This window comes from Colobus angolensis, unplaced genomic scaffold (assembly GCF_000951035.1).
Source record: "Colobus angolensis palliatus isolate OR3802 unplaced genomic scaffold, Cang.pa_1.0 Scaffold80, whole genome shotgun sequence".
NCBI classification, from domain to species: Eukaryota; Metazoa; Chordata; class Mammalia; order Primates; family Cercopithecidae; genus Colobus; species Colobus angolensis.
In genome coordinates this window covers 12,029,771-12,044,994 of record NW_012121821.1, presented here as the reverse complement: position 1 = coordinate 12,044,994, position 15,224 = coordinate 12,029,771, and the positions used below count along the sequence as shown (strand labels likewise).

The window sequence follows — 15,224 nt, the reverse complement described above, 5'->3', positions numbered from 1 at the left end:
CTGCTGAAAAGATACCTGAAAACTGCTGAAAAGATACTTGGAAGTGGGTAACAGGCAGAGGTTGGAACCATTTGGAAGGCTCAGAAGAAGACAGGAAGATGTGGGAAAGTTTGGAACTTCCTAGAGACTTGTTGAATGGTTTTGACCAAAATGCTGATAATGATATGAACAATAAGGTCCAGGCTGAGGTGGTCTCAGATGGGGATGAAGAACTTTTTGGGAACTGGAGTAAAGGTGACTCTTGCTATGTTTTATCTAAGAGACTGGTGGCATTTTGCCCCTGCCCTAGAGATGTGTGGAACTTTGAACTTGAGAGAGATGATTTAGGACATCTGGATGTTGGGAATGAAGTTTTTGGTGTTGCAAAAACAAAACAAAACAAAACAAAAACGTGGGAACAAATGATCTCTCAGCCAGGTGAGCTTTACCTTCTGCAGAAAGGGTGCTACCCAATAGCTCTCCAGCCACAAGAGCACACCAAACAAAGGAGACAGAGTAATTTATAACATGACATGTCTACCCTACTGCTGTGTCTAGTTTTCATTGGCTGGAATAGGACCTCACATTTTACACTTTACCTGATTGGTTATTAGTTTAAACTTTCTTAATTAGGTGAGGGGACTAGAACAAAGAAAGAAAAGGAAGTTGCTCAGGGATAGTTAAGGAAGCATCTCCAAATAAGGAGTGGCATGCACCATGGGCTGGGGCTTGTCTACTTCTGTCCAGACATGCCAGAGCAAGCTAGGACAGCTGATTTATATATATCAAGTGTGTGTGTATATATATATATATATAGTGGATAGCAATCTTATTGTAAGAAAATGTGACTTTTTATAATCTTTGAAGAAGAACTTTCCCATTTCTCACATGGAGGAAGAAATTTCTAAGCAGTAAAGCACTCAAGAGGTGACAGGTTGTTTTATAAAAGAAGCATAGCATAAAAGTTTGGAAAATTTGCAGCCTGACAATGTGATAGAAAGAAAAACCTATTTTCTGAGGAGAAATTGAAGCTGGCTGCAGAAACTTGTATAAGTAATGAGGAGATGAATGTTAATCTCCAAGACAATGGGGAAAATGTCAGAGTTTTTCACCGGAGCCCCTCCCATCACAAGCTTTGAGGTCTAGGAGAAAATGGTTTCCTGGGCCAGGCCCAGGTTCTATTAGGCATACAGATACATAACAAGTTAGTCATGTGTGGGAATTAATAAATGAAGAAATTGTACTTGTAAATGCGTCAAATGTTCACATATCTAAGGTCAGTTTTCTTTTCTTTTTTTTTTTTTTGAGACGGAGTCTCGCTCTGTCGCCCAGGCTGGAGTGCAGTGGCGCGATCTCGGCTCACTGTAAGTTCTGCCTCCGGGTTTGCGCCATTCTCCTGCCTCAGCCTCCCAAGTAGCCGGGACTACAGGCACCCGCCAACACGCCCGGCTAGTTTTTTGTATTTTATAGTAGAGACGGGGTTTCACCGTGTTAGCCAGGATGGTCTCGATCTCCTGACTTCGTGATCTGCCCATCTCGGCCTCCCAAAGTGCTGGGATTACAGGCTTGAGCCACTTCGCCCTGCAAGTTTTCTTATTTTAAAAATAGAAGCAATGCCAGCTCCACAAGAATGGTTTTGAATATTAAATACGTGAATGGACTTTGGAAGCTATGAAGTACAACACAAATGTACAATAATAATAATAAATAATGTCACTGTAGAGAATTAGCCCTTTTCTCTGCCTAAGGCTTTTTTCTCAGGTGACTGGTGGAACAGAGGCTGACTTCATAGATAGAAAAATATCTAATTTCTACAAAGAGGAACTCTTTGAAAAAAAAAAAAAAGCAAAGGAAAGAAACCAAACAGAAATACTCAAATCCAAGAGGATAGCTCAGGGCTTTTTAATATAATTCTTATCTTGCCCTACTTAGGAACAGGTTTTTAACAGAATATTGATACAACTAAAGAACAACAGAGTTAATACACATAGCATTTACACCATTTGAGGTATTTGGCTATGCTTGGTTTTTTTTTTTTTTTTTTTTTTTTCCCTCAGTGGAACCACACATTGAGAAATACAGCTTTAGAACACAATATTCTATCAAAATTGGAAAACAAATTTTTATTTGACATCAGATATGCAGTGATTCTTTCTTTCAATGTCATTTCTTTCACTTACACCTTCAGTTTATTAAGCGTCTGATTCTCAATTAGAATAAGTTCCCTAAGTCCCTGTCATAAATAGAATTATATCAACCTTTCACATCTCAGCCACATTGAGTTCTAATAAGTGTGCAACAGTAAGACAGCTGAGCATGGAATGGCAATCAGAAAAATATTATACATTGCTTTTTGCCTATTTTAAAATTGAGCAATAAAAGGTATTTATTATTTTGCCATATAAGGTGCTGAGTTCAGGAACATTTTCATGGGAATCAGGTTTTTCCCTCAGGTGTTTGCCTAGTATAGTTCACAACTACTATTGATTCCTTTACAAAGTTGATCCATGAATATTTATTGATGGAAGAGGTCTTAGTGGTCATCTTGTACTATCCATTTATTTTATAGCTAAAGAAATCTCCTATGCTAGGTGTTTTTATTTAGTTCATTTATTACTATTACTAGTGGTAAGTAGTTATCTTATTAATTTGTGAACTTTTACTATACATATTGAATAACAAGTTAATAATTTTTTAAAAATTTATTTATTTTATCATATAAATTTGGAAGCACCCAGATTCCTCTACCACAACTAATTAAAATTCTGGCATTTATTAGCCCTCGGTGGCAGAACATTACAGCAAGTCTTTAATGAAATATTGAACATGAATTATAAATAATAAGTTTGCATCCTAGCAGGATGTACAGGTACCATTTAAACTATTCCAACAACCACAAAGACAAATAATAATATCAGATACCTTAATATCACCTGGAAAATACCACTACCACCAATAACAACTATGATAGTAACAGTAAAAACAAAAAAATACAAATTTTATTCAATGGTTGTTCTGAACTTGGAATGATATTAAGCACCTTACTATTTAAAGCACAGAGACGGAAACATGTTTAGAAAATGAAAGTTCCCTCCTTTATTAGAATAACATGGTGAAATCTTAAGATTAATTAGACTGGTCAAATGTTTTTCAGTGTTTTTCTTGTCACATCTTTATCTGTTCTTAGTGTCAAAGAGCCCACCTTACATGTTTTTTGTTTCTTTGTTTTACAAATTTAAATTTACTGAATAAGTATAGGAGAGAAGGGAACAAAAAACATCCCAATGGTGGTTTGCATATTTTCTTCCTTGTTAAAACTCAGTGTTTTACTTTTTTTTTGTCTGTCTTTTTTGTATTACACTTTTGGCTTATATTGGTGATATATCTTTTTCCTCCTCTTTCTACTCTTATTTTTCCTCTTCCTCCATCTCTTCTTTTTGTGTTTCCTCCTCCTCCTCCTTCTCCTCCTCCTCCTCCTCTCTCTCTTCTTTTTCCTCCTCCATTTCCATTATTTCCATTTCTATTTCCTCTTTCTCTTTCTTCTCTTCCTCTTTTTCCTCCTCTTCATTCTCTGCTTCAGATTCCTCAGGGGTAAATATCATTTGTTGTTCCAACAAGATATTTGGAAACTGAGACTGTACTATCAAAACAGTTATGACACACAGCATAAAACATAATATTCTCAATAATAAAATGAATGTGCACAGTGGATCACACAGAATTGGCCGCGGCATTTCCCACTTTGGATACCAAAATCGGTAATCTGTAAACAAAGAAGCAATTGAAAGCTGGATTTCACATAAAGTAGTTAAATTGTTCAAGAAATAAAGGACAACAATACATACATATGGCTTGGTCACGATCTGCATTACCTAGAAAGAAAAAGAAAGTCCATAAAAAATTAGATAAAATTTCTTCTCTAAAAAATAAGAAAATCTCCCAATAATAGTGTCACTTTCTCCTAGCTCTCAGGCATTATCTTTGATGTCCTTCCTCCAACCACTAGCCAATTTTAAAGTACAATATATTCTCTTTAATGAAATCAGCCTGGTTTGTTACAGAAAGTATGGAAATATATGAGTAAGGAGATATGCATTCTAGTGCTAATTCTGTCTTTACGTCATTGACCTTACATAAGTTTTCCACTTCTGCCCTTAAAATAGTGTTCCAGCTCCAACATTCTAGGATTCTATAATATCTCTTATTTTCATCTATCTTTCTTCCCACAGATCACTCCTAATTAATCTTAGAAATCTATTCACTTTCCTCATTTAATTCTTATTTTCAGAAGCTTTCAGTTGCTCTTAATTTCCCAGATGGCAAAGTTAGCTCTATAGCCTGGCATTCAATATTTTTAGTTAACTAGTCCAATGAGATAATAATAGTTTTTAGGAAATAAATTCCCTTTCTTCTGCTCATTTGAGTTGAGAGATGTATCAGTCCATTTTCACACTGCTATAAAGAACTACCTGAGACTGGGTAATTTACAAAGAAAAGAGGTTTTTCCTGTAGTCCCAGATACTTGGGAGGCTGAGGCAGGATAATCACTTAAACCTGGGAGGTGGAGTTTGCAGTGAACCAAGATTGCGCCACTACACTCCAGCCTGGTGACAGAGCAAGACTCTGTCAAAAAAAAAAAAAAAAAAAAGAGAGAGAGAGAGAAAAGGTTTAATTGACTCATAGTTCTGCGTGGATGGGCAGGCTTTGGGAAATTTAAAATCATGGTGGAAGGTGAAGGGGAAACAAGGCACGTCTTACATGGTGGCAGGAGGGAGAGTGAGGGGAGAACTGCCAAACACTTTTAAACCACCAGATCTTATGAGAATTCACTCACTATCATGAGAACAGCATGAGGGAAACTGTCCCCATGATCCAATCACCTCCCACCAGGTCCCTCCCTCAGCACTTGGAGATAACCATTTGAGATGATATTTGAGTAGGAAAACAGAGCAAAACCATATCATTCTGCCCTAGCCCCTTCCAAATCTCATGTCCTTCTCACATTTCAAAACACAATCATGCCTTCCCAAGGGTCCCCCAAAGTCTAAACTCATTCCAGCATTCACCCAAAAGTCCAAGTTCAAAGTCTCACCTGCGACAAGTCCCTTCCATCTATAAGTTTGTAAAATCAAAAGCAAGTTGGTTACTTCTAAGATACAATGAAGGTACAGGAATTGGGCAAATGCTCCCATTCCAAGTGGGAGAAATTGGCCAAAACAAAGGGACTACAGGCCCCATACAAGTTCAAAACCCAACCAGACAGTCATTAAATCTTAAAGCTCTAAAATAGTCTCCTTTGGCTCCATGTCTCACATCCAGGGCATGCTGATGCAAGGGGTAGACTCCCAAGGACTTGGGAAGCTCTGTTCCTGTGGTTCTGAAGGGTTCAGGCCCTGTGCCTGCTTTCACAGGCTGGCGTGGAGTACCTGTGGCTTTTCCAGGCACATGGTGCAAGTTGTCATTCTGGAATCTGGAGGATGGTGGCCTTCCTCTCACAGCTCTATTATGCAGTGCCCCAGTAGGGACTCTATGTGGGGGCCCCAACTCCACATTTCCCCCTCTGCATTGCCCTAGTAGCGGTTCTCCATGAGGGCTCCACCCCTGCGGCAGACTTCTGCCTGGACATCCAGGTGTTTCCATACATCCTCTGAAATCTATGCAAAGGCTCCCAAAGCTCAACTCTTGTCATCTATGCACCTGCAAGCCTAACAACACATGGATGCTACCAAGGCTTGGGCTTGCATCCTTTAAAGCAATGGCCTGAGCTGTACCTTGGTCCCTTTGAGCCACGGCTTAAGCTGGAATGGCTGGGAGGCAGGGCACCAAGTCACAAGGCTACACAGAGCAGCAGGGACCCGGGCCTGACCCATGAAACAATTTTTCCCTCCTAGGCCTCTGGGCCTGTGATGGGAGAGGCTGCTATGAAGATCTCTGAAATATCCTGGAGACAGTTTTCCCATTGTCTTGGTGATTAACATTTGGCTCCTCATTCTCAGCAAACTATCACAAGAACATAAACCAAACACCACATGTTCTCAAGTGGGAGTTAAACAATGAGAACACGTGGATACAGAGAGGGGAACATCACACACCAGGGTCTGTTGGGGGGTCGGGGGCTAGGGGAAGGATAGCATTAGGAGAAATACCTAATGTAGATGATGGGTTGATGGGTGCAGCAAACCACCATGGCACATATATACCTATGTAACAAACCTGCACGTTCTGCACATGTACCCCAGAACTTAAAGTATAATAATTATAAAATAACATAATATGCTATTTACTTATCATCCTAATTTATCTCCTCCCATATTCCTAAGCATTGTATATTTTAGCTATAGTTATACTTTTGGAGTATATTCTCTCATGTGGAAAAACTAAAAGAAAAATGTAATCAAACATATTTTCCACTTTTTACTTTCTAAATATTTGGACATTTCAGCTTTTTGGAGGAAAAACTAAAAGAAAAGGGTATTAAATATATGCTACTTCATAAATATTTTGGAATATACTATCCTTTAAAGCAGTTAATATCAAACAGTCTGCTGTTTGCGAATAAACTGTGAAGCTTTTTCAGGGTAAAACTGTTAGTTCTCATTCCTTCTTTCGGACACTCTGGTATGTCCTTAGGGGAAGGAATAGGGTTAAGATAGAACAGAAAAGGCTCTACAGTTTAGAAAAATCTAAAGATGATACTGTGTCAACCATCCTTTGATAATATAATAGTAGCATTCTGATCAAAGGAATAATATTAACATGACAATAAAAAACTAGTGTTCAATCACTTATTGTTCTTGTCTAATCCATTATGCATTTTTTTCATGTTTAAGTTATTTTCTTTATCTTACTACATAGAAAATCTGTGCATTTGTCATGTCTGCCACATCGAGTACAAAATATTCCTGGTTCATAAGGTCTTCTTGTCAGCGTTCCTCTACAAACAAAAAAGCAGAAAACATTTAGTTAGAATAAGCTTCGATTTTTACATGTAATTTAAATAATATAGTTACTAATATTTAATCAGGTTAAAAATGCAAGTTAAGAAACTAGATTTAAGGAAATACTTTAATTAGAGATTCAATGTTTCCCTTTTGTCCTACCCCAGGAAACAGTCTTTTCTGAAACGAATTCCCATGCCCTAGAAACAAAGCATTATAATTAAACATAAGAATGGGGTTTAAAGCTTCTTTCATTTTAGTTAATAGCAAAATGTATCCTTTAAAAATGAATGATGTAGGCTGGGTGAGGTAGCTCCCTCACCTGTAATACTGGTGCTTTGGGAGGCCAATGTAGGATAATCTCTTGAGACCAGGAGTTCGAGACCAACCTGGGTAACAGAGCAAGACCTCATCTCTTCAAAAATATATATTTTTAAATTAGCCAGGCATGGTGCATGCCTGTAGTCCCAGCTACTCGGGGTACTGAGGAAGGAAGATAAGTTGAGTCCAGGAGTTTGCGGTTGCAGTGAGCTATGATTGTGCCACTGCACTCTAGCCTGGGCAACAGAGCAAGGCTTTGTCTCTAAAATAAATAAATAAATAAATAAATAAATAAATAAATAAATAAATAAATAAATAAATGTCTATAGAATGTTTTATAATTAATTGCTCCCTAGTTGGCCCAAATACATAAAAAGTTTTATAAAAATGATATATGAAGTATCTATAGAGTTTACAAAATTCTGAAATGCTTATGTCCCAAAGACTCATCTGCATGAATTATTTTGGGGGTGTATATAAAAACACATAAATTTATAAAGAAGCAAATAAATATAAATGGGAGTTTACAAAGTTGATTTAACCCATTGTACAGAGCTAAAGAGAGAAGTAAGAAATAATTACATCAATTGCCTAGAGCTAAATGAGAAAAAAGGCCCTAAAGTACTTTTAAATTAGGAAATTTAAATAAATGATCTAGGATAAGAAAGGTAGAGAAAACAAGTAGGGAAAAGATACTTTTGAGTGGGGGCAGTGTCATTAATCCTGGTAATTTAATCAGGATTGCCTATTTACCGGGTACATTGGTAGCTATAAAAACAAACATTCGTTATTTAAGTCCTTGGTTAGGCCTTGTTAGGCTTTCAGGAAGAATGGCCAAGCCTAAGAAATATATGTTCAAAAAACCTGAGTATCACATTTCTCAGATATATCTTATTTAATCAGAGTGTTTGAGTGATACCCAATAAGACATCTGATACCCTTGAATTGTAAGCATTCGAGTCCATCAGGAACATCCAAAGGTTTGTGATTATTTGTAGATCATGTATCACTTCTTCAGTTTCCCTGTTCTATTATCCAACTATTTCAAGAAAGAAAGGCATTTTGTTTAGAACCCAGCCACAGCAGAAACTCAAGAGTTGCTGTAGTCACCTTTAGCTACACCCTGGTCTATTTTTCCTGTCCTAACACTTGTTCACCAAAACAGATGCCTCCAACACAAAAGCAGATGTATTGTCTCCTAAGGTCCCAAGGACAGGAGACCTCTGTCCTTATGCCTAAGTAAAAAGCTACTCACTATAAAAACTGACTTTGAGAACTAGAGCATAGGCCAATCACCCCAAGATCATAATGTCTGATATCTGTAGCCTGGAAAAACTGTGGAAAGGCAAATAAACAAATAAAATAATGCATACATATATATGTAAAACTGAAAATAAATAAATCCACACTGTGGTAGACTATAATGCGTCCCCTCTTTCAAAGATTAGAGTTTTATAATCATTATTTCTATTAGACAGCCAGAAATGTCAGGCTAATACTCTCCCCTATGTCAATCTTCCTCTAGTTCTGAGTTTCTAAGAAAGTGAACCTGAATCAACTTAAGTCTGAATCCACGGCACACCTCCCAACTTCAATTGGAATTATTGGGCCATATTAGGAGGAAATAATAGGTAAGTATCTATAAGCAGCAAAGTCCACTGATATTTCACAGCTGCCCTGGCAGTGCCTTAGAAAATTTACATTTTCTAAGAAACAGACCAGTGGTTCAACAAGACCAAGTCAAGACTCTTGAACATAGTCTTCTAGAACTTTTCTTAGCCTCTATCTGGCCATAGCCTCAGTACAATGCTACCTATAGAGCATGTGTCCAGATCCTAGATAAGGACATGTTGCCTGGGTGTCTTAACAGACAAGAGTACCCATTTCCAACCCCAAGTTCATTAGAAGACAATTATTCAAAAATTGTAATAGATACACAGTCTTTCAAAATGACAGCACAATTCTGGCGGTGGTAGAAACTTTCTTTGTCTAGACTAGACTCATATCTGCCACCATCTTGTTCATCAAGGGGGTAATACAGCCCACAGCTTGACAATGTAGCAATTACAATTTGTAGGCAGGTTCTTCAAAGTTCTCCATCCAGACTCACACAGTCTGTACATTGTTCACAGAACAAGAGCCAAAGCACATGAAACAGATGTCGATTTTTCCATCTCATACAGCCAGAACAACTAGACTACTTACAACAAGTTGTTTCATTTTTCACTACTTCTTATATATCACCACAACACTGGCTTCCATTCTATTGTCTCTTCTTTTTTTTCATTTAATTTTTAAAATTATACTTTAAATTCTTGGGTATATGTGCAGAATGTGAAGATCTGTTATATAGGTATACATGTGCCATGGTGGTTTGCTGCACCCATCAACCCATCATCTTCATTAGGTATTTCTCCTAATGCTATCCCTCCCCTCGCACCCCACATCCCGACAGGTCCCAGTGTGTGATGTTCCCCTCTCTGTATCCACGTGTTCTCATTGTTTAACTCCCACTTGAGAACATGTGGTGTTTGGTTTATGTTCTTGTGATAGTTTGCTGAGAATGATGGTTTCCAGCTTCATCCATGTCCCTGCAAAGGACATGAATAAGAGAGGACACGAACAAATGGAAAAACACTCCATACTCATGGATAGGAAGAATCAATATTGTGAAAATGGCCATACTGCCCAAAGCAATTTATAGATTCAATGCTATCCCCATCAAGCTACTATTGACTTTCTTCGCAGAACTGGAAAAAACTACTTCAAATTTCATATGGAACCAAAAAGAGCCCAAATAGCCAAGATAATCCTAAGCAAAAAGAACAAAGCTGGAGGCATCATGCTACTGACTTCAAACTATACTATAATGGAACAGAACAGAGGCCTCAGAAATAACGCCACACATCTACAGCCATCTGATCTTTGAAAAACCTGACCAAAACAAGCAATAGGGAAGGGAATTCCTATTTAATAAATGACTTTTTCTATACTCAGATTCATACATGTTTTCCTTTATAGTTTCTGGACTTTAGTGTTCTGATAGGTCCTTATACCTTCCAAATCATAAGTAAATTCACTAATATAGCCTTCATGACTTCACTTTTTAATGTTTAAATCTTTTATCTATTAGAAATTTATTTCTCTAAGATGAGTGAAAAACTCAGTTTTACTTTTATCCAGCCAGGAGGCTCTCTCCTAATTCCATTACTTAAATACTTTAACCAGTGATTTTAAATGCCACCTTTATCATAATCATTATATATGTATTTGGATCTACTTATTGACCCTCACTTACATAACACAATAACTCTATCTATTCATATGCCCTTATTTTAGCCTTTTAACTATTGCAGCTTCATGACATATTTTGAAATCTGGTAGCTATAACTTCCCTTATCATTCATTACCTTCTTTACCTAATTATATACCAATGTTTATTTTTTTCCATATAAATTGTAATGTTATCCAGTTATATCAACTTATAAAAATATTGATTAAAAATTTTAATCTGAATTGAATTAAGTGTATGGATGGATAAAGACTGAAGTGACTTTAAAACACTGAATATTTCATCTATAAACATGGTATGTTTTTCCATTTTAAAAATTCTTCTATTAAATATTTTAGTAAACTGTAAACATTTTCTTCATATTGAGTCTGTAAATTTTTAAGATATATCTTATGTTTTTATACATATTGTCTTATAGTATTTTCTAACTCATAATTTCATAGATAGGAAAGCTCTTAAGCTTTGAATATTAATTTTATAAATTGCTGATTTGCTGAATTATATTATTTTTAGTTTTTAAAATGAGGAATCTTGGGTTTCTTCAGTATTGAATAATAAGACATCTGCTTTCACCTTTCATTTAGTCCCTTTATTTCTTTCTTGTGTCTAATTGCATTGATTTGCTTTTCTTCACTAACACTGGTATCTTGATTGATTCTTATGGAATGAATATTCTTATCTTTTTAAAACCTTAATGGCAATTCTTGTAGATATCGCCACTAAATATGATGATACCTTTTAGTTTCAGGGTTCTTTGTTCTTTAAAAACACCATTTTAATGAAAAGAAGAATTTTTCTCTAATTTTACTAAGTTTCACTTGTTAGCTTCTTTTTAAATTGGGAAGGGAAGCTGAACTTGGTTGAATTTTATGGGAGATATTTGTTGGTTTTTATCATTGTGTTATTAGTTTTCTCAGGCTGCTGTAACAAAGTACCACAAACTAGATGGCTTAAAAACAACAGAAATTTATTATCTTACAGTTCTTAAGGCGAAAAGTCCAAAATTATGGTATCAGCAGAGTTGGTTCCTTCTGAGGGTTCCAATGGAGACTCAATCCATGCCTCTCTCTTAGCATTTGGTGATGGTCAGCAATCTTTGGTTTTCCTTGTCTTGTAGACACATCACTCCTTCTTTGCATGACATTAGCCCCATGTCTCTGTGTTTCCACATTTCCATCTTCTTATAAAGTCACTAATCATATTGGATTAGGGACCCAACCTGCTCCACTATGACCTCATCTTAACTAATTACACCTCAAATCACCCTATTTCCGGAAGTCTTAGGTGTTAGGACTTGAGTGACTATACCACTGTGATACTGTTTACCTTTTTACTATATTCCCTGTATTTCTGGTAGTTAGGTCTTGGGGCTTGACAAAATTCAGGTTCAATATCCTACACAAATCCAGGGGTCTTCTACTTCAGTGAAGTTTCTAGGGTACAGTGGTATGCTGCATATTGAGATATCCCTTCTAAAGTGAAAGATATGTTGTTGCACTTATCTCCTTCTGTAACCAAACGAGAGGCAAAAAAAAACAAAAACAAAAACAAAAACAAAAAAACCTTAGCAGGTCTTTCTGGATTTGGAGGCAACATATTCCTCATTTGGGTGTGCTGTTGCAGCACATTTTCTGAGTGACTTGAAAGCTTCTACTTTTGAGTGAGGCCCAGAACAAGAGAAGGCGCCAACAGGTGCAGGTGCAGGATGCCACACTAGTTGATCTGCCATTTGGGTCATAGGTTCCAGTAGATCTAATTGAATATGTCCTTGGTGGCCTCAAACCCCACTGCTGGTACCAAAATCTGTATTAAAGTTCTCCAGAGAAATATAACCAATATGATGTATATGCATGTATATAAACATACACACACACACATCAGAGACAGAGAAAGAGAGAGAGAGAAAGACTCTTATTTTAAGGAATTGGCTCATGGGAGCTGGTAAGTCCAAAATCTGCAGGGCAGGCTGGCAGGCTGGAGATCCAGGGAAATGCTGATGTTATAGTCTTGAGTTTGAAGGAGGGAGTCTGGAGGCAAATTCCTTTCTCTTCTGGAGACCTCAGACTTTTCTCTTCAAAGCTGAAAGGACCTCAGACCTTCAACTGATTGGGTGAAGCTCACTGAAATTATGGAGGATAATCTGCTTTATTCAAAGCCTACTGGTTTAAACGCTAATCACATCTAAAATAAACCTTCACAGCAACATCTAGGCTGGTTTGACCAAACAACTAGGCACCACAGCCTAGCCAAGCTGACACATAAAATTAACCATCACATCAGCTTCCTTTAAAAAAATGGCGAGTTTTGTTTTGTCTGGCAGTGAAATTACTGGCAGATAACCGCCATCCTGTTGAGGGCTGGTTTTAGGGTTAGATGGGTCTACATTACTGTTTCCCTTATTCCTATGGTGGGCTTACTCTTAGGGTATGGTTCTTACTCTTAGGGCAAGGCCGTTCTGAATCCACAAGTGAGTGCCCAGGGTGTTAACCAACAACTCACCATTTTGGCTGGGCCTAAACTGCAACTCTGTCTTTTCAGCACTGTGCAGCTTCTGAAATATCTGTGTGGATCTTCAGCTTCCGAATAGCTGGTCCCCACTAATCCATTGAGGATCTTGCACTGTGAAGTGTAGCTAAAGAGTTGGCCAAGGACCCACAGAAAGTTTTTACATAGACTTGGGGGACTTCTTCTTTGTAGCCTCCTCCTCTTTGAGATCCTGGTCCCAAATACCAGACACCTTAGCATTGACAGACACTGATATCTCCTTTACCCCCCCCCAAAAAAAACACATTATTTGCTTGGATTCTGTTTCTCTGGCTACAGTTTGGGAAACACTTTCAGGGAGAAAACTGGAACAAATACATGACTCCGTTGAGTTCTTTCTTATTTGCAGAGATCAAAGACCCACACTGGTTGTTTTCTAATGCCTAAAAACAGTTGTTGTATATGTTTTGTCCAGTCTTTATAGTTATTTTAAGCAAGATATTCTTATACCAGCTTACAGAATGTACAGAAGCAAAATGGGTAACATAAGAATTGCTAGAAGAAAATATGAGATAATTAAAAAGAGCAGTAATATTTTGAGAAAGTTTATCTATGTATGACACAAACCTCAAAACCCATGAAAAAAATTGATACTTTTGTTTCTACAGTAAAACAAAACAATACGATTTGACAAAAATGAATTGCATCTTAAGTCAACAGTTAAACATTAATATTTGGGGAAATATTTGTAAATTACATTACATAAGATGTAATGTACAATGTCTTTGGCACACTTACAACAAAATTATATTTAACTAAATGAAAGGTCCTGTAGTCAACTGCAGATCCAACATGACTAAAAATAAAAACAGTTCTTTTCCCTCCACTCTGTATCTTTTCCTAGCTCAGTTAATAACATTACCTATCAATAGCATAAATTCTTATGGTCATCTTTGTGTCTTTTCCAATATTTAAGTTTTAGAGTAATCGAATTAATATTGTTTTATTTTATTTTTTAACATTGTACTTAAAATATGTGTTTCTATCTTTGAAAATGAAAAATAAGGACTAGTAAATAATTGTATGTAAATACTGTTTCTGGTTTTTTCTGATACATTATAAACTATTCTAGTCTTTATACAGATATCTTTGTAGATTGGGAACATTTTCTTTTCTTTCTCATTTCTCTTTCCTTTGCTCTTCTCTTTTGTTTAGAAACATCAATTTGTAGATTTATATGCCACACATATTTCATTTTTTCATAATTTTTGACCTCTATTCTTCACCTTTGTGTTTCTGAGAAAAATTTTCAAGGTTGCTTTGACTTGTTGTTTTCTGTATGCATGGCCAGCCAGGTCTGTTTTATTCTTCTATTATGCATTAATTTTCTTTAACTATATTAACAAATTACCACAAATTGGGTGGCTAAAACAACATTAACTTATTCTCTCACTGTTTTGGAGGCCCAACGTCCAAAATCAAGGTGTTGGCAGGACTGTGCTCTCTCCAAAGGCTCTGAGAATCTGTTCCTTGATTTTTCCAGCTTCTGGTGGGCTTAGCTCCTTGGCTTCTGGATGCATCACTTTAGCCGCTTCCGCTGTGGTCACACTGTCTCCTCCTCTTCTGTGTGTCTAATGCTGAATCCTCCTCTCCTTCTCTTTAGCCCTCACCCAAATAATCCAGAATAAATTCCTTCTCTCAAGATCCTTATCTTAACCACATCTTTGCCATATTAGGTAATATTCACACTTTTGCCATTTAAGTAATAATGACAGGTTCTGCAAATTAGGGCCTAAATATATTTAACTTTGGTTGGGGGGCACCGTTCATCCCACTATACCTTCTAATTTTCAATTTGGTTATTTTACATTCATTTCTACCCAATATTTTATAATATTGTAATGGATTGATTTTTCTACCAACTATCTTTAAGAGAGATAATGTGATTGCCTATTTTAGGTACATAATCAAATAAGAATTGGCCTGAGTTGACTGATACATGTTCCAATCTAGATCCTTCAAGGTAGACTTGCCAATATTTGTATTAAAGGAAAAATGGTTAACAGAAATTTCAAGATGAAGCCTATGCCATAGGAGAGTACCAAGAAAAAAAGGGTAATTTCAACAACTAGTAGCTTCATCTTATCACTGTAGTCATCTGAGACCCCTGAATCACTATTCTTATTAAGGTCACCAAATACCTTCATCTC

The 15,224-nt window shown here is 36.8% G+C and overlaps 1 protein-coding gene across 1 annotated transcript in view; it reads right to left on the bottom strand.

Moving 5' to 3' along the window:
- Nucleotides 1-1,857: 1,857 nt before the first annotated feature.
- GLIPR1L2 (GLI pathogenesis-related 1 like 2) overlaps nt 1,858-15,224 on the bottom strand; it is a 39,216-nt gene continuing 25,849 nt past the window's right edge. The window contains exons 4-6 of the mRNA XM_011929360.1: nt 6,828-6,913; nt 3,825-3,851; nt 1,858-3,742 (exon numbers count right to left, since the gene is read on the bottom strand). Of these exons, the coding sequence (XP_011784750.1) occupies nt 3,387-3,742; nt 3,825-3,851; nt 6,828-6,913 (469 nt within the window). The 3' untranslated portion in view covers nt 1,858-3,386. The remainder of the gene's footprint in view (nt 3,743-3,824; nt 3,852-6,827; nt 6,914-15,224) is intronic.